The following is a 20,457-nucleotide window of genomic DNA, read 5'->3' as shown; positions in this document are numbered from 1 at the left end:
AGCTCCCAAGGGTGTGATCGCCTGCTCTCGTTCATTCCACAAGGGTCTTCCGCGGGTAAAAAGATGAGCCGGCCAAGCGTTGGCGCTGTGCCCCTCCAAATCTAAGCTGGGGGAGGGCGGTTCACTAGCGCCCCTCCCCTTTTTCTTTTCTTTTTTTTTTTTTTTTTTTCGGTCGGAGGACAGAAAACTGCCCCGCTCAGCGCCGGGGCGCGTTCAAGAGCCGCGGGAAGCGGGACACACCCTCCCCTTAGCCCGCCCCCCGCCCGGCGGCGCGGCCCCGGCGCTGGGAGGCGGGGGCCGGTGGGAGGCGCGGGGCGGGCTGCGCGCCGCGAGAGCGCCTGCTGCCGGCGGCTGACGATGGCCGGCTGAGTCGCGCGGCAGCCCGCGCCCGGGCAGGATGATGCTCCTGAGGGGCCCCTGGCCGCGGCGTCCGCGGCTGCCGCCGACACCCAGACCCGCGGGCCGAGTGCATCCGCCGCCGCGAACGCCGACGCCTCAGGTGCGACCGAGCCCGGCTCCGGAGGGGTGGGGGCGGGGGGAGGGCGGCTGGAAAAGTTTGCGTAGCGCAACTTGGGCGGCGGCGAAAGCCGAGCGGCCGGTCTGCAAGTTCTCTGCGTGTGGCGGGCCCTCCGGCTCCGCGCGTGGGCGGACCGCGGCAGGTGGGCTCCCGGGCCGCAGACGTGGGTCCCAGGCGCCGAGGGAAGGCGAGGCCCGGGCGGCGAGGAGGCGCATCACCTCGGCCACTGGGCGGCGGCCCGGGGAGCAGCAAAATCTCCCCGGGAGGCGGTTTCTTGGCGGCCACCGCGCGCTCAGGAGTTTTCAGTCACTTTGCCGCCGGCTCGGTGGTCGGTGCCGAGAGGAGCTATAGAAAAACGATCGAGCGGAGGGGCTGCCCCCCGGGGGTGCACGGTCGTAGGAAAGTGAAATTTCCAGCCTGAAAACCGCCAGCCCCTCCCTTCTAAAAAGAGGGAAGAAAAACTCGCGTTTTGTTCCGACACGCGGGTGAATCATGAGTGTGCGTCGGTGAGTAACAGCTGGCTTGACACAGTTGTATTGTGGCCAGCGTGGAACCGTAGCTTGGAGCAGAGGGAGGGGAGTGGATGCGCCCTGGAAAAGCCAGGGGGAAATGCTGCGCGTAACTCGGATGGGGATGGAGCCTGACACGAGCCCTAACTGAGCCTGATGAGGAAAGAACCCATTAGCAAGAGCCTTCCAGGTGTGTGTGATTTGGGAGCGCGTCTCTGAGTTTTCTCACCCCTTCCCCCCTTTAGATTACTTTCAGATTGTTAGAAAAATAACGTTTTAGCTGCGCAGTGTCAAAGAAAAGCAGAAAAGAAGCCATGCCATTATCTTGTCACTTTCACTTCCTGTTTGTTTTTTTTTCCTCCAAGTATTTTTGGGCTTCAGAGTTTTGAATGCTGGAGGAAATATTTAAATATTTTAAATTTCCTTTGAGTGTTTGAAAGAGAATGGTGAAGGGCATTTTATTACTAACGCCTAGAAAAAGGGGCAAACTCCTTAAAATGTAAAATGGTAGACTTCACAAATTGGAGGGAAGGTTTTCCACGTTTGAAATTGTACTTTATTTTTTTTTTAATTATTTTTTTTTAACGTTTATTTCTTTTTGAGACAGAGAGCATGAACAGGGGAGGGGCAGAGAGAGAGGGAGACACAGAATCAGAAGCAGGCTCCAGGCTCTGAGCCATCAGCCCAGAGCCCGACGCGGGGCTCGAACTCACGGACCGTGAGATCGTGACCTGAGCCGAAGTCGGACGCTTAGCCGACTGAGCCACCCAGGCGCCCCGAAATTGTACTTTATTAAAAACTGCACTTTACAGTCAAAGATAATACCAAACAGTGAAACAACCCAAGGAACCCCCTTTGTTGTACCACCATTTGTTATTTTTTTTAAGTGTATTTTTGAGGGGGAGAGGGGGAGAGAGTCCCAGGCAGGCTCTACACTGTCAGTGCAGAGCTGGGCATGGGGCTGGAAGGAGCTGGAGTCAACGCTTAACTGACTGAGCCACCCAGGTGCCCCTATACCATCATTTAAACAAAAGATTAATTTAGTTTTCTATTAAACCCATTTAATAGTAAGTGGAATTTTTATGGAGCCCGAGACTGGCTGCGCTTTCTCAAATGATCAGCTCTAAGCCCTCTTCTCCATATTTCCCACCTGATGCTGTTCCCACCTGGTGCTGAAGCATGCCCCAGCAGGAATGTGGATGCCCTTTAAAAGAAAATGATACAGCGGGGCTTATGAGGCTTAATCATAGGGAGACAGTGGTTAGTACTTTGTCTCTAGGTAATCATCCCAAGAAACCTTATATTTGGTTTCTAACTGGTTTTAAGTCTTGCCAGTCCATGCTATTAAGTCAATTTACTGAACTTTAGAAATGGAAATGCTTCCATTTTACTTGTTTGATAAAAGACCCCTTGAAAGAAGAGTTTACTTCTGTATATGCCTCTTTGAAATCGTACCGTAAAGAAACTGACAGAAATATCCTGGCCACTTAGTTTTGGCTAGGACTACTAAACCATTTTCTGCAAATCAAATTAACTGGCTGTAGGGACATTTTTCATTCTAAAGTCTCACTGGTTTGTGGTCGCCCCATTTGATATGAAAAGTCCTGTGGCTAAAGACAAGTATTTTATATATTTTTGCCACAAACATTCAGACCTCTGGAGTCTATGAAAACAGCAGGAAAAAAACCACAAAAGTGATATTTGCAACCCGATAGCTCATAAAATCCTAGCTTGCAAGGACTTGTCATTATAATAGTATTTCAGGTTAGCTTTCCCAATTATATTTGGCCTTTTCTAAAAGTATGAGTGTGTTTTAGAGGAGGATTTAGTAAGTTTGGAAAAATACATTTTTCATCCTTGTCTGCCAGTATTTTGTGGGTGGAAAAAAGTTTGTCAACATAGGTATGTTTAGTATACCAGGATTGTTTAAGAATGCACTCAGTCTGAAGCGAAAGAGTGCCAGAGTGTGTTGTGTTGCCTTTAGCCAAGGCATGCTCTGGTGTCCATGGTCACGTTCCCGTGTCAGCATCTCTGCTTGTCAGTAGCATTCTGGCTGAGTGGTTGTCAGGGCAATCCATGGCTCCTGCTGGCCTTTCTGTTCTCCAGGAGGCAGCTTTGAGTGGTTATAGCACCTGGCGAATTATCTCTAACAGAAAGCCCTTACCTAATTGTGCCTTTCTTAATTTGGGCTTTCTGCTGCTTAGTTTGAGAAGTCCCCCGGTAAGATTTCAGAACCCCCACTACAGCATTTTAGTCCCTACCATAAACTGTGTTTAAAACTAAAAAAAAAAAAAAAAAAAAAAAATCAAGTGTACTTTCAGAGTATACTTTTTTTCTTAACATCTAGAAACAAAGCGTCACATGTTTAAATCCCACCACCAAATGTTCATTGAGAAATTGTTTCCACCTTTTGAATTTAAGTCATTCTCATTTGATACTTTTCCTCCCATTCTGCCTCCTGTGTTTGTAATTACTGCAATGTATTCTGTAATACTGGTTTCAGAGCTCTCTCCCGAGGAGAACGCTTGGTTATATGTTGGAGATTGTACTTACACTATAGCAGATACTGGGGTAAAGTCATTCTAGACCAGTTTGTTAAATATTAAACATTACCATCTTCCCAGCACTCAGGTATTAGTGCTCAGTTTTTTTGTTTTTTGTTTTTTTTTTTAGATTTTGCTCTTTATTGCAGTTTAACAATGAGTGTTATGGCAAACTCTAAGCTAGAAAATCATTCTATATATTAGCAGACAAGTATATGTTGAATGAGGTCTTTGTGAAGCATTGGTAGAAAACCTGAGGCAAATACTGGTTGATCTAATAGCTGTGTAAGCTAAATGTGTTTAGGTGCTAGCAGAGAAATGAGCAGCTAATTTAGTTGGCGCTAGGCAGTTGGAACATCTGAGTGCCCACCTGGCCTTGCCACCCGTGAGCTCCCTGAACTTAGCCAAGTCATTCGGTCTGTTTGGGCCTGTTGTATTCCCTTTGCGAAACAAGATTTATCTAATTGGTCCCCAGAGCTCTTGCCATCTTTAAAGTTGCCATTTGTAATTTTACCAGGGGATATAAATATAGTGTTGAATAAAATATTGTCAGTGTCAGAATGTCTTAATGGTTGAACAGTCCTCTTTTATGATCTTAGGCAGTCAGTAAAATGGCAGTTTTACCTAGTGATTGTAATAACTGTTTTCCCTTTAAAAAGGAATTGAAATTGATTTGATGGGGTAGGCATGTCAGAATAGATTAAGTCTCGCTCTGATACTTTGTTCTGTCATTACCAGTGTTTTCATCTGTGAAATATTGCTTATTCAAGAGTATCTAGCATTAGAACCATTTTATAATAGACATCTTGAGCTAACCTACAGGCTATAAGCCAATAGTTAATAAACAGAACAGCATAATCTTAGCCATATTCTAGAAGTATCTTTTTTTAATTCCTGTTTCATTTACCACATTATTTTCGTGTTTTTATTTATTTATTTTTTTAACAAATATCAACTCTGTTCTCAGAGCTGTATGTTCACTGCATGGTATGGGATCCCTCATCCAAATGTGTTTACTGAATTTTCCACATTAGCATACCTTTTTTTAATTAAATATACTTAACGAAAATTTATTTTTAAGAGAGACAGAGCATGAGTGGGGGAGGGGCAGAGAGCGAGGGAGACACAGAATCCGAAGGAGGCTCCAGGCTCTGGAGCTGTCAGCACAGAGCCTGATTTGGGGCTTGAACCCAGGAAGCTGGAGACCATGACCTGAGCTGAAGAAGGATGTGTAAGCAATTGAGCCACCCAGGTGCCCCCGCATTAGCATACCTTTTAAGAAACAGCCCTGTGAAACATGGTAGTCAGTTGAAAGGTGCCCTTTAAGAGGACCCATGGAAGAAGTTGCGGTCTGGTCGTAGCATTAGAGTTGTTGGTTTCTCCTGCGCAGATGCGGGAGTTTTTTGTACCAGCAGTGAAATGACTGTAGCCAGTGCTGTTCTCCCTGTGCACTGGCTGCCAGCAAGCGTAGGGTCAGATTTTCAACCCACCTTCTAACAAATGTGAAATGATAAGCATTTTACGTATTTACCACACTCATGGTTTCGTGTTCTCTACTTTCGTTTTTTCCTACATTCACATCCTCACCAATTTTTTCTGAAATTATCTTTTATTTTTTAAATGTTTATTTTTCAGAGACAGAGCATGAGTGGGGGAGGGGCAGAGAGAGAGGGAGACACAGAATCCAAAACAGGCTCCAGGCTCTGAGCTGTCAGCACAGAGCCCGACGCGGGGCTCGAACCCACGGACCGTGAGATCATGACCTGAGCCAGAGTCAGACGCTTAACTGACTGAGCCACCCAGGCGCCCCTGAAATGATCTTTTAATGGGAAAACGTGAAAATACGTTTTTAAGAAATTTAAAAAATCAGCTCTTGGTGTTTGAACAAATATATTCTTTTTATTTTATTTTATTTTTAATGTTTATTTATTTTTGAGACAGAGACAGAGCATGAACGGGGGAGGGGCAGAGAGAGAGGGAGACACAGAATCGGAAGCAGGCTCCAGGCTCTGAGCCATCAGCCCAGAGCCCGATGCGGGGCTCGAACTCACCGTGAGATCGTGACCTGAGCCGAAGTCGGAGGCCCAACCGACTGAGCCACCCAGGCGCCCCTGAACAAATATATTCTAAGTAGTTAATTGTGGAAGTGTGGCAAACTAGTTTCTGGTTCACACGGTCTCTGCTATGTGCTTCACCCCGAGAAAGTGCTCACTAAATATTGATTGTACTGAATAGAGTTGCTGTAAGAATCAAATTCTTTGATGCTGTGGTTCTCTCACTCTTCTTGAGATGTGGTTGACATGTATGGTTCTCTCTTAAATGTGGTACTGAAGTTGTTTTGCTGTCCTCTCACCTTTTTTTCTTAGTGCCTTCACCTGGCCTGAATCCTACCTCCTTGCTACCTCCACTGTCCTCACCTGACTTCAACTATAGTTTGGTTCAACTAGCAATACCTACCAAATCTCTTATTCTGAGAGTTTCCTATTTTGTTAACTCATAAATGGTATTACTTGATTGTACATGATTTTTACTTTAGACACAGGTTCATTAATAAAGGAAACAGCCCTGCAGTCCAGGCTTTGGGCAGCTCTTTGGGGGATAATTAGATTTCTGTCTAGGATTCACAATATTGGTGAGAAATGCTGTATGAAATCACCATAAACAAAGTCTAGTGAAGAGAATTTCTCTGAATAGATGTGAGGGCAAGAAATAGGGAGCCATGAAAAGAGAGACAAGAGACGGAACTGGAGTTGAAACGTCTATAGCCTGTGAGCGGAAACAAAAAGTGACATGAAAAATTAAACCTCTTTTCAAGAAACGGAAACGGGTAGGTGCACAAAGCTTTATTGTGGCAAACTTTAGGGTGGAAAAAAGTCTTCCTGAAGGATCATCCTGGAAGTATGTGTTCTCTCTGAGGGTCTTTTGGTATTTACTGGGTTGAGACGGTGTGGTTTGCAGAACTGCTGTGGACACAAGTGGTGATGAACTCTCAATTATTTTGTTGTAGGAAGGCCTTTTTTTTTTTTTCAAGAAATAAATTCTTTTTTTTTTTTTTTAAGTTTAATTTATTGAGAGAGGGATAGAGGGAGAGTGCACCCATGTACAAGCGAGCAAGCAGGGGAGGGGCAGAGAGAGAGGGAGCAAGAGAATCCCAAGCAGTTGTCAGTGCAAAGCCAGACACGGGGCTCGATCTCGACCATGAGATCACGACCTGAGTGGAAATCAAGAGTCGGGAGCTCAACCCACTGAGCCATCCAGGTGCCCCAGGAGTGCTTTTATAATGAATGCTCAAATCTCATTTCTGAGGCCTAGGGATGAGTTAGATTATTTTTAACCTCTTAGGCCTAACAGTAAATAACAAATGTCCTGAACCTGGTTGGAAGAAGGAAGAAGTTATTCTTTTTGACAAATTCTTGTTCTTTTCCTGATTCTGTGTGTGGGGGGGGGTGTGTGTGTGGTTATGGGTGTTCATATGTGTGGACTGTCTCTTGTTAAATATTTTGTTTTTGGTATTAATTTCCCCAGTGAGCTAAGTGGGATATTTGAAGAGAGGATTTTGAAAGGTGTTTGATGAATACCTGCTCTTTCCACCAGTAATGCAGCTGGAATACAGGTGTACATTTTTATTACCTGAGAGTTGACAGTAATGTGACCGTAAACCTGAAAAAACATTTTAGAAAATGTCTGCAAACAGATCAACATAGCATTGGCTGTCTGAGCTCTTGCTGGAGGATGTTTGTGGTAACATTTTATGGTCTGATAACTTATTTCTGCAAGTCTGCTTTGGGAATGTTTCAGATAATATGTAATAAAGCAATTTCCACTTTCCAGGGGAAAGTATGGTTTCTTTTGACCTTGTAAATACCCTTTTATGGGTTTGTTATTAGTGAAACCAAGGTAAGCAAGCTTTAAAACATAAGCTGCAGTTGATTGGGAAATCCTGTGGCCTCATCCCAGCAGTCCCACTTTCTGCTCCATGCCTCCCTTTGTCGGTATCTGTGCTGCTCCCTAGGCAGCTTTATTCCCCGCCCCCCAAATCACCCTTCTTCACTCTCGTGATTCTACACTTCCTCCAAGGCTGAGTTCCAGTACCCGCCCACCCACTCCCTGGAGCCCCTTTTTGATGAGGTGCACAGGTCTCTGCCAGCAGAATTAACTCCACGTTCTTTTTTCTCTTCCGCAGCACTTAATGCATCCCATGTGTTACAGGTGTGCTTGAATGGTTTTCCCTCCTGCATTCTCTCAGGACCTTGTGGTCAGAGCTATTTCTCCTCACCTCTGATGGCCTCTGCCCTGAATAATACGTACTTGTTGGGTAGAGGGATGAGTGGACGGATAACTAAATATTACATAGAGTTTCTTAATGGTATGCTTTCTTTATGCCTAACCTTCTCCGTTTCCTCTTCACTTCATCTAGCCGGGAACACCTAAAGCATTCTTACCTACTCTTCGGGATGTGAGCCTTGAATAACTGAAGGTTTCTAAAAAGTTAATCAAAATGTTATTTATCATATTTTTCTATTAAAAGAAAGCAGTAATCCTAAATAATATTTTGGTTAGTTTTTTTCCCTCAGATATGCTTTCAAATCAGGATTTTTAAAGGACATTATTAACATAATCTAATGAAACATAAATTATGTAAGGACAGACAGCCTGGTGTGTAAGGGTGTGTATTTTGTTGGCTGGTTTTTGGTTTTTTTTTTTGTTTTTTAATTGAGGTATAAGACATACAACATTATATTCATTTCAGGTTTACAACATAGTGATTCAATATTTGTATATATTGTAAATATATATTTGTATATATTGTAAATATATATTTGTATATATTATAAATATATATTTGTATATATTGTAAATATGTATTGTATATGTATATTGTATGTGTGTCAAGACATAGTTTCAGAAGTGTTTTTCTTATGAGAACTTTTAAGGTTTACTCTGGTAGCAGCTTTCAAGTATGCAATACAGTGTTATTACCTATAGTCACCACGCTGTGTATTACGTCCCCATGACATTTTTTTAACTGGGAGTTTGTACCTTTTGACCATCTTCACCCATTTTACCTTTCCCCCACCTCTGGCATCCACCCATCTGCTCTGTATCTGTGAGCTTGTTTTTTTTTCCTTTCTTCCCTTCTCTTTTTTAGATTCCACATATAGGTAAGGGGCACCTGGGTGGCTCAGTCAGTTAAGCATCCAACTTCGGCTCAGATCATGATCTCACAGTTCGTGAGTTTGAGCCCCCCATTGGGCTCTGTGCTGACAGCTCAGAGCCTGGAGCCTTTTCAGATTCTCTCTGTCCTCCCCCCACCCCTCCACCCCTCCACCCGCTTGCACTCTGTCTCTATCTCTTCCAAAAATAAACATTTAAAAAATTTAGATTCCACATAGGTAAGATCATCTGGCATTTGTCTTTCTCTGACTTGTTTCACTTAGCATAATATCCTCAAGGTCTAGCCATGTTTTGTTGTTTTTTTTTTTTTTAATGTTTATTTTTGAGAGAGAGACACACACAGAGCACAAGCGAGGAGGGGCAGAGAGAGAGGGAGACACAGAATCCAAAGCAGAATCCAGGCTCTCAGCTCTTGGCACATAGCTTGATGTGGGGCTCGAACTCACAAACCGTGAGATCGTGACCTGAGCTGAAGTCAGATGCTTAACCGACTGAGCCACCCAGGCGCCCCCCCAAGGCCTATCCATGTTATTGCAAATGGCAAGATTTCATTCTTTTTTTATGGCTGGATAATATTCCATTGTGTGTTTATACCACATTTTCTTTATCCATTCATCCATCTATTGATGGACACTTAGGTTGTTTCCATATCTTGGCTATTATAAATAATGCTGCCATGGACATGGGGGTACATATCTTTTCAAGTTAGTGGTTTTTATTTCCTCTGCTAAGTACCCAGGAGTGGAACTGCTGAATCATATGGTAGCCCTGTTTTTAATTTTTTAAAGGAGCTTTTCTGTACTCCCACCAGCAGTGCACAAGAGTTCCCTTTTCTTCACCACCTTGTCAACACTTACCATTTCTTTTTTGATAATGGTCTTGGCTGTTCTTAAAGTGTGGCGTTGATTTAGGAGGATTGTTTATATGTGGGGAAGGTAGCACTTGTCTCCATAGACCAGGGCTTTCCTAAATTGGATTCTCCCAGTATTAGATCATACTGGTTTTAGACTTGGAAAGTGAGGTTTTGTGATTGCCAAAATTATTAGTGTTAGTACTAAAGGCTTTATTGTTAAAACTTGAATAATTTAGAATATTTAAAATCAATGGGTGGTGTCTGGGTGGCTCAGTCCGTTGAGCATCCGACTTCAGCTCAGGTCATGATCTCATGGTTCATGGGTTGGAGCCCCGTGTTGGGCTCTGTGCTGACAGTTCCGAGCCTGGAGCCTATTGTGGATTCGGTGTCTCCCTCTCTCCCTGCCCCTCCCCTGCTTGTGCTCTGTCTCTCTCTCTCTCTCTCTCTCTCTCTCTCTCTCTCTCACTCAAAGATAAGCATTAAAAAAAATTTAAAAAAAATTGATGATACAGATGTTTATTTGTAAGATACAGCTCCTGGGCAAAATATAAGATTAACCTTTTGGAAAATAACCCCCAAAGAAAAGAATACATTTTTTGATGTTAGGAAGCCTGCAGATCCTTTCCTGTAACCATCTTTTTACCACCATTCCAGATGTGGGGCATACTGTACTTTGGAGCATGGAGTTGCAATAAGATGACCATCACTTGGTCTTTCAGAGCTTAGGGTCTGGTTAAAGGGAGGTACCATATGTTTTATATCTTTGGGCATATGTATATATGTTTGTATTTCTTATTCTGCCAGTGCAGGTGGTTACAGTATTGCTAAATGAATAAGGAATAAGAAGATAGCTGCCATTGTCTTTGAGAAAAGATGTTGGTCTATACCACATGCTGATCATGTGATCTTTTCTTTTTTAAGTTTTTATTTATTTTGAGAGAGAGAGCGAGCGAGTGAGTGTGCAGTGGGGGGAGGCACAGAGAGGAAGAGAGCGAGAATCCTAAGCAGGCTCCGCACCATCAGTGCAGAGCTGGACATGGGGCTCAAACTTATGAACTGCGAGATCGTGACCTAACCCGAAATCAAGAGTCAGACGCTTAACCAACTGAGCCACCCAGGTGCCCTGATCATTTTCTATTAAGGTCCAGATAGTGAACATTTTAGGCTTTGCATCCTGGAGTCTGTGTCACAAATAACTCAACTCTGGCATTGTAATGTGAAAGCAGTTATAGACAATACATAAATGAATAGTGTGTTTTCCAATAAACTTTATTTTTAAAAATAGCAGTAGGCCACATTTGGCCCAGAAGTTATAGTTTGCCAACCCCCGGCCTGTAGACTGTATACCAGGATTTTGTCAGTAGTAAAGAGCTGCTGTTCCAGAAGAGGAATCTGGATCTGGCAATCCAGTGTGTGTATAGTGGGATGAGGTAAGTGAGTACATGACCAAAGACCCATTGTGAAGTCCTGGTTAGTGTACATGAAGCTGGAATAACAGGAACTAGAACAATGGGAAGAACGAAAGGAAGAATTGTGAAGATGCATAGGTATTTCTGTAGATTTTGGTCAGAGCTGATCATGAGGCCCCAGTGCCTGGCGGGAACGAGAGAAGGAAGTGCATGGGAAGGCTGGGACTAAGATAATGAGTTGCTGTCTGAAGGCAGGGGAACAATCCAGGTTCTGTGGTGAGTTCTTATTCTGTAGGAGACGTGACATGATGGATAAAGTAGTGAAGACTTGTGTAAGGAATGTTCAAGGAGCAGTATATTGACACAGGCATTTATTCCAGTGGATTTATTTCTCTGGTGAATTATCATTAAACCCTGGGTACCATTTGCCTTTAATCTGAATCTAGCATTAGAGCTTACAGTCAGTGTACATGTACTATTTTTCCTTCCTTTTCCTTTCCTAAACCATTTCTAAGTGAATTTTCTGTTATCTTTATTGATTGGGATGAGCTGTGAAGTTCAACTTTTGCTGAAACAAAAGACCCAACAATAATTAAACATTTTTTTAAGCCAGTTTTTTCTTTCTAGGAAATGGTTCTGAGGTGAATTTTTTAGGTCTGCGCTAACTCTGATGCACACAATCATTCAGGGACCCTGATCTGACCATTTTCTCTGTCATCGTCAACATGTAGCTTCCAGGGTCAAAGGACCTTAGGTGGGTTTTATTTGTTTGTTTTTTGTTTTTTGTTTTTTTTTTAATACTTGCAAGGTGTTAGTGGGCTAGGATTATTAATGTCACATAACACTCGTGCTCGTGTTCCACTATTTCGTTGGATATGTCGCGTGGCCACATTTAGCTACAAGGGGGCTGAGAGATGTGGTCCTGGCAGGGAGCCACATTCCAGCTAAAACTTGATAACTGTGGAAGAAGAGAGATGGATTTTGGTGGACATTTAGCTGTTTCTGCTGCCGTTCCCTTGGCCAGAAACAAGAAAGTTTTGCTTTTTGTGGGCACTGAATTTCTGAGGCTCTCTTGAACTATGTTTATATGTGTTCCTCAACAATAGATATTTACAGGGAAACTTTTATTTCTTTCTGGAAAACTTAAAAAGGAAATGGTGGAAAGGCAGCATTTTTAATTTGGGCTAGAACAGGAACATTTGACACCTTGTTGGGTTCATTATTAGCTGCCCTCTGGGCTGCAGCTTAATAGAAAATGGTGTAGTCTCACTTATACACTGTAAGCTAAGGAAGGGAAATTTCTAATGGTTCAATTAGAAGCTAAAGCCAGAATTCAAGTTTATGCAATGACACTTGATAAGGAGGAGAAAAAAGGTACACTTGGGAGAAGATGTTGACAGTATGGTTTTAGGGAAAGACTTCCTTGAGAAGAATTGTGATGGTTAATATCCTATATATCTAGTATAGGAATTTAATTGCATTGTTTCTGTTAGAAATATGGTCTAAAAAAGGGAGATCTTAATTGGATACTTAGGATTGTTGAAAGATGCTATGTTTTAGAGTGAAATATATTTTAGTACATAATATACTATTGAGATTAATCCACTGTAGTTCAGGGTATGTTCAGAAAGAGATTTATTAAACTGATAAGAACAGATACTACACTTGATCTTAGCCAAAAGGCCGAGAAGCGATAGAAAGAGGTTTATTAATATGACTTTGTGTAATGTCTCCTCACCACATTATTTACTCAGTCTCCTCTTTTTGGCTTATATGCTGGCTTTTTAACTTTAATTTGTCAGGCTTGGATATCACTGTTGATCAGTCTTAAATGCATTACTTTTATTGACTTTGAGATATAAGAAATGTTTTCCTTTCCCATTGCTTTTCATGTTCTACAGTGTAATTATCATTTTATATCATGAAATGGTTAGATTACCATACACATGCACACCTGTGTATGCCTTGAACTTGGATGCTATGCTTGTCTATGATACATTAATAAGGCTTTAATGAAACAGTTGTTTGCAGGCCTATTATATATATAATATATATATATATATGTGATATGTGATACATAGTATACAACATGTATTATATAGAAAATACATATAAGTGGAAATACATAATACTATTATCACTGATCTGAACATATTATAGTATCCTGAATGGTGCCTGTGCCTAACCTAGCATTGTCACAGCGTAAAAGATCATCCTAGGTCCTGTGGAATTATCTTTTTCTGGAGGCTTCTTATTCCATACTGCAGCAGATTACTGTGTGCTTGGTAAGCATGTATCATTCCTAGAAGAAAGCAAGTCTTTTTTCCTAATGAGGGGAAAAGTATAGGATGAGTATAGGATTCGACTGACTGAAGGAAAGTAGAACATCCTGATCACAGCAAGCCGTCGTCCATTACATTGGATCAGGACTGTCCTACTGCATCCTGCACCAGGATGTTACGTTTTATTTCTGAGGCAGTACCTCAGAAGAGACGCTGACAAGCTGGTGGGGAGGGAGGTACATCCAGAAAGCGATTAAGATATTGGGGATTCATATAGAAGATCATTAAAGGGGCCAGATATTTTTAATCTGGTGAAAAGAAGGTGAAGAAGAAACAAATATTTGTTTGCAAATATCTAAGAAGGTATCCTGTGGAAGAAAGTCATTACCCTGTGCTGCTTCAGAGCAAGGAAATCACACCTAAGATTGGGCAGACTACATATGCAGAGCTCAGCTCAGTTTAAGAAACTATCTGTATATATTCTGGCTATTGACTGCTGGATAGACTGCTCACTAAAGCACAGGACTCTTAAGTTAGAAGAACACAGGCAGACAGTAGAGAAGCACTGCAGGAGCCTGTTCAGTGAGCACACCAGAACTAGGAAGCAGAGCCCCTTTTCCTCTTCTGGCATCTCCCCAGTGCTGCCTGCTGACAAAACTTTAGTGCCAACCAGCAAAGGAAAAATACTGGAAGAGCCCAGATCCATTTTCACAGGGAAGTCCAAAAGGGTGAATTTGGAGCTTCCTGGAAGTAAATTGATAACCCTCACAGGTGGGATGGGGCAATACCTGTGCAGCACTTGGAAGTAACAGCTACTTTCGTGGGCATGGCCAACCTGGTAAGGCCATGGTAGGATGGGAGATGAGGCCAGACCGTGGTTGGGGCACTGGTTAAAGAGGTGGTAATTTGGATATAGTGTCTATAGTCTAAATCAGAAATCAAGGAAGCAACACTTGACTGTTCCAGGAACACAGAGTCCAACCCATAGAGGAACAGATCTGACAGATCCAGAAGAAAGACTTACAAGTACATGAGGAAGTTAGACTAAGCAGGTAGGAAGATAAGGGGTGGATTATTGAGAAGCCAAAAAGTAGGCTTGAGAAGAGTTAGTTGATATCTGGGTCAGGTCAAGGTCAAAATGGGAGGTCAGCTGAGGTGCCCTGTAAGGTTCCTTTTATTGCTGATGTTCTGTGAGGTCCCTTAGGTACACAGTCTTTGATAGCCTTCCCAAAGTCAGAAACTGCTGAAGTCTGCAGATTGATAAATTCAGCTAAAACTTAGTACCTCTTGCTGTCCACTCCTTACTGACTTCTCTATCAAGGAAAACTTTTGGATTGCTTAGAATGTAATGACTATTTAGTTGCGGTGGTTTATGTTTTGGCCTTGTAATATAATATTCTTTCTGTAAAGGTTCGGATTTAGGATGTTTTCTGTGAGGTCATGCCTAGAAGTCACCCAGGACCCAGGTGTGCTACTTGAATTGTCCTTTTGACCTTAAGCACAGATCTCCGCTAATACGTTACAGCCCATCTTTGCATAAGACATTCGCTTTGTGATGAATCCAGGCAGTTTCCTTCAATTAGTTTGTTCCATTTAGTAGGATTGTGCCACGTTTAATCAGTGACGTCTGAATTATGCCAGTGACTAAGCATTGTAATCAACCATTGTTGTTATGCCTGCAATTGTATGGAAACATCAAAGTCTAACCTCTTAGAAATGATATTACTTGAACGTACCTTTGGAACTGAATTAGTATGAAATATCTTAATACTGTATTTACAATTATCCTGCTTAAAGACATTATAAAAGGTTTTTCATAGGCAAATATTGAGCATTAAAACTGTAAGAATTATATTTTAGCATGGTAGTGTTATTGGTTTTGAAACTTCAGAAAACACCTTTGTGGTCTCTGCCAGTCTTCTTTTTCAGGTATCTTTCCCACTCTCAGATACATGGTTACAGCGGAGTTTGCCGTCTTAGTAGGACATGACTACTTTCATTCAACTGGCCACCTGACCCAGGAAGTAGGAATGGGGTTTAGGATTGCTATTCCTGTTGGCTGCTCTCGTGATGTTTGGTAATGATCATTTTCTACCCTGTGGAGTAGGAAGCAGTGAAAATAATTTTGTAGTGATAAAGCAGAATGTGCTGACAAATAGGGAAGAGGAGAAATGAAACGTGAATCAAGGGGACTCACTAACCTCAGTATGACACTCCAGTCCCTGGTTCTAGTCCATTCCCAAGGCACAACTAAATCCTTCCATTGAGGCTCCATGAGAGAGATCCTTATGCCCTTAAAGTAAATTCTATCCTTGCTTAAGCTGAGTCAAGTAGATGTTTATTCTTTCATCCAAATAGCAGATATATATATGAAGATCATTCAAGCTTATTTTAAAAAATCCACTAAGATCTCAGTAGAGAAATGGGTAAAGGAAGTTAAAAATGCCTAATAAACATATGAAAAATAGTAAGCATCACTGATAAATGCAGACACAATAGGGAAATGGATGCATTTCTCTTTTTTTTTTTTTTTAACCTATCAAATTGGCAGAGGAAAACAGTACTCCAAAGTGTAAAAGCATGTCATGATGTGGGAACTCTCTGGACCACTAGTCAGAGTATAAAGTGATTGTATAATTCAGAATCTCAGCAGGAAACAGATGGCTCAGCCAGATAAGGATAATCAGAGGAGAGTTCATACACAAAGGACTGCGCACAGGGGTGCCGGTGCAGGGGAACTGCCAGGGATGGTGCAGTAACCCTGGGCTAGTTGGGGGGCTGTTGTTGGAGAAGGTGGACCCAAGACCACCTTGAGGGGAGTGGTAACCCTTAGTTTGAAGGACCCAACCAGATAACCACTCGTAAGTTATTTCCTTACTATTCCTTTAAACATTAGCCTTCTTTAAAATGAATTACAAAATTCTGCCTTACTGGGCCAGGTTAAGACTTCAGGTGCTTTAGTAAATCATTTAAAAAAAAATTGTTTTTTATAATTTATTTATTGTTCAGAGACAGAGCATGAGCAGGAGAGGGGAAGAGAGAGGAGGAGACACAGAATCTGAAGCAGGCTCCAGGGTCTGAGCTGTTAACACAGAGCCCGATGCGGGGCTCGAACCCACGAACCGTGAGATCATGACCTGAACCGAAGTCGGACACTCAACCGACTGAGCCACCCAGGCATCCGTAGTAAATAATTTTTAACAAAGAAGGTTATTTTTTTCACAGTCAAGCCTCTAGGTAATGTTTTCCTTTTCTTCTACCAGCAGCTATTGAAGTCCATACTGCTTTTGTTTGGTTAATAATACATATATAATGATAGCTAATACATAGCATGTGTTAGACACTGCCTTCCGCTCTTTCCTCACTATCTCAGTCCCCTCACGGGAGTCCTGGGAGATAGGTGTCCACATTACCCCCTATTTGCTGATCACTTGCGGAAGCAGCCAAGGCTCAAACCCGGCCTGTGGCCTCTAAGGCCTGTGCCCCAACAGCCACTCTGCTTTATTAGTAAGGTAAGTTCTCTCTCACTTTAAAAAAATAAGTAAATAAAGGAGTATCTTTTCAGGGTTTGATTATGCTGATTGAGTTGAAGGAGAGCTTCCAACACTACTAAAACTTGTTTCATAGTGTGAAATGGACACTTGAATTTTGTAAGAGCTATGAGATTAAAGTTTGAAGTGTACCATAAAGATGACCCAGCCATACCAGTTTCATATGGAAATTTGTCATGTAAAAGTACAAAGGTGTTTTGTTATGTTTTATTATTATCATTATTTTTATTTTTTAATTTACATCCAAGTTAGTTAGCATATAGTGCAATAATGATTTCAGTAGATTCCAGTGATTTGTCCCCTATGTATAACCTCCAGTGCTCATCCCAACAAGTGCCCTTTTTAATGCCCCTTACCCATTTAGCCCATGCCCCCACAACCCCTCCAGCAACCCTCAGTTTGTTCTCCATATTTAAGAGTCTCTTATATTTTGTCCCCCTCCCTGTTTTTATATTATTTTTGCTTCCCTTCCCTTGTGTGAAGTCCTATGATCTTTGTCTTTCTCGGACTGATTTTGCTTAGCATAATACCCTCTAGTTCCATCCACGTTGTTGCAAATGGCAAGATTTCATTCTTTTTGATTGCTGAGTAATCCTCCAGTGTGTGTGTGTGTGTGTATGTGTGTGTGTGTGTATTTGAAATGTCTGTTTTTGTGCTAGTACCGTACTGTCTTGATGAGTACAGCTTTGTAATTACATCTTGAAGTCTGGGATTGTGATGCCTTCAGCTTTGGTTTTCTTTTTCAGGATTGCTTTGGGTATCCAGGGTCTTTCCTGGTTCCATACAAAGGTTTTGTTTTGTTTTGTTTTGTTTTGTTTTGTTTTTAAAGCTTATTTACTTTTGCGAGAGTGTGCATGTAGTAGGGGGAGGGGCAGAAAGAAAGGGGCAGAGAGAGAGCGAGATCCCCAAGCAGGCTCCATGCGCTCAGCACAGAGCCCACTGTGGGGCTTGAACCTACAAACCACAAGATCATGACCTGGGCTGAAAGCAAGGGTCAGACGCTTAACTGAGCCTCTCAGGTGCCCCAAAGTATAAAGTTTTCTAAAACCTTTTTTAAAAAGTTTTCCAAATAAATTGCTTTATAAAAGCTCCAAATAAACTGTTGTTTTTTTCCTCCAGAAAAAGCAGTTGGCTTTCAAAAGAGAACATTAAGTTAACATATTAAAAGAGACTTTAATTCTTTGCAGTCAGTCAGTGGTCAGGTGTAACTTCAGACAAATCCAGGAATGTTGGGCAAGGAACTTCAAAAGACAGTTTGAGTCTGTATCCTATTCTGTAGCAAGATCATGGTCAAATCAGAGTTAAACTGGTATATAGCTGTCTCCTGTCACTTAATCATTATCCTCCCCACACACCAAAAATAGTCCAGTGTCCTGAATTTTAAAGTTATTTCCTTAAATGATTATAATACTTGGTAATATAGTTCTTGAAATCTGAATTTGAAGATGGTTGATGTATGAAAATTTGATAAAGCCACTAAGAATAACTTATTACCTAAAAGTCTAAAAAGTACTTTCTATCCACATGATCTCATGTAATCTCTCTACATCCTTGTCATACAGATAATACTCTTTTATGAATGGAAACACTAAGGCCCAGAAAGGTTAATTATTCACATAATTAGTTGGTGGGGGAGCCAGGACTTAAATCCAGGCCCTCTGATGATGAATCCCATAGTTTTAACTCCTGCAGTGCCTTAGTTTTCTTTCTTTTGGAGCACAAAAATAATAAAATAGACTTGGACAAACCCATGATTAATCCTAAAGCGGGAATTCTTTGTGGATGGTAAAAATGAGCACGACAAGTAGCAAGAAAAAGCAGCTTATTATTTGAAAGTCCCCTGATTTTCATATCCCAGCTTCCTTCATTTGCATATGCAAATCTGGCCCCTCAGAATCCTGCTTCCAGCTTCGTTGGCAAGCTCTGTTCCCTTTCACACATCTTGGCTTTTCTTGGTAGGATGCCACTTGACACTTGATTCCACTGTTTCTGTTGAAGTTGGTTGTATTATATAGAGCTTTTGTACTTGTTAATTCAGTTAGACTGCACATTCTCTGAAGTCTGGGCCCATGTGTGATACTTCTGTACTTTGAAATGCATAGTTCTGGATTAGAAACTCAAAGTGTGGGGTTGATTTCTGTGTTTTCTCCGTAGCCTATTTTAGTTGTAGGGACTCTAATTAAACCTCACATTTTTAAAGCAAGGCTGGACCACCGTGTAGAGTTGTGCAGACTTTGTACTTGCTTAGGGGTGCTGCATCTAAGAGGTGGCATGTGCATTGCAGATGTTGGGGATAGGTAAATTCTGATGCTTTGCTGACAAATGGCCATTAATACCTAGGAAGGGAAGCTGACTTTGAAATTCACTTGAAGGCAGCTATGGGTCAGTGCAAAAATCCTGACCACTGCCACATAGAAGAGATTTGCATTATAGTTTGCTTTAAATTTATTCAGAGATTGAGTCAAAAATAAAGTCGGACTGAAAATGGCAATTAGATGACAGAATTCATCTAATTCCCCTAAAGGAACATAAAAATTTTTGAAAATGACTTTCCCAACAAGCTTGAAACAAAAGTTTATGGGAAATGAGAGTATTCTCTTAAGAAATATTATAGATTTTAATAAGAAACAGCGATTAAATGACTAATATATAAAGCTTCAAGTGTTATGTAATTACTGAGATCATAATCTTAACTTTTTCTAAGAAATGAGCTCATAGGAAAATAAGATATAAGCCTTTATGTTGGAAGCTTTGTAAATGAATTAAATTCAGAAGTATTTATTTCTTTTCTCAGACATTATAAATAGTATTTTGCTGCCTTCATTGTACTGAAAAAAATTAATGCAGTAGAAATGAAAATTTGTTAGCTATTTCATTTGGTAGATTTGAAATAATTAGAAGCTAAGTCCAAAGTGGTTCATGTCTATAATATGGTCTAAAATACAGAAACTTTAAAGACTTACATCCAGTATCTAAGGAACAGATCTAAAAATGTTCATTTGTCATTTAAGGTGTTAGTTTTTTAAAACTAGCGATGGCCTCTTTACCATAATGTCCCAACTGAAGGATAGAAGGTAGGATTGTGGCTGAACTGGCAAGAATAGATCTTGAAAATATATCCTCTGTTTCTCATCTTTAAAAATATTCATGGTAAAGGATGGCACATCAAAGCAAGGGTGAGATTTTGTAGCCAATAGATGTGTTTGTCACTTTGCTGTGGTCATACAAACCTTCAGGTAACTCTTACTTTCACCTTGGGCACCAGCCAGGAAATTGGGTGTGACTGCAGTGAGAATGAAGTTGGTGTTTGAATCACTGAACTCAGTTGTGTTTCACTCTGTCAGCTAAACTGACATTGATGTTTTCTTTTGAGGTTTTGATGTTTGCTCTCTGATGCTGCAATCATCTGCTTTTAGCAGGGTTTGATACTGGAAATGGCCAAGTGAAAGAAAATCTTTTATCCCTCCCCGCTCCCACTGAAGATTCAGTCTGCTGGTTTTTTGTTTTTTTTTTTTATCCCTTATGAAGGGTTACAGTTCTTAGTTTGGGGACCAGCAAAACTTCCTGACAAACTGATGCCTTTCTGCTAGATAGTAAGTGTGAAGTAAGTCACCCGGA

General features: G+C 41.4%; 1 protein-coding gene and 1 pseudogene across 1 annotated transcript in view; one reads left to right on the top strand and one right to left on the bottom strand.

Annotated features, from left to right (window-relative positions):
• Positions 1-303: 303 nt before the first annotated feature.
• MCUB (mitochondrial calcium uniporter dominant negative subunit beta) overlaps positions 304-20,457 on the top strand; it is a 90,950-nt gene continuing 70,796 nt past the window's right edge. The window contains exon 1 of the mRNA XM_042935715.1: positions 304-499. Coding sequence (XP_042791649.1) covers positions 398-499 — 102 coding nt within the window. The 5' untranslated portion in view covers positions 304-397. The remainder of the gene's footprint in view (positions 500-20,457) is intronic.
• On the bottom strand, positions 12,573-12,701 carry LOC122218861 (annotated as a pseudogene).

Source organism: Panthera leo, chromosome B1 (assembly GCF_018350215.1).
Source record: "Panthera leo isolate Ple1 chromosome B1, P.leo_Ple1_pat1.1, whole genome shotgun sequence".
In the NCBI taxonomy this organism is placed as follows: Eukaryota; Metazoa; Chordata; class Mammalia; order Carnivora; family Felidae; genus Panthera; species Panthera leo.
Note: the sequence above shows the minus strand (reverse complement) of the source record. Positions and strands in the feature narration are given on the sequence as shown.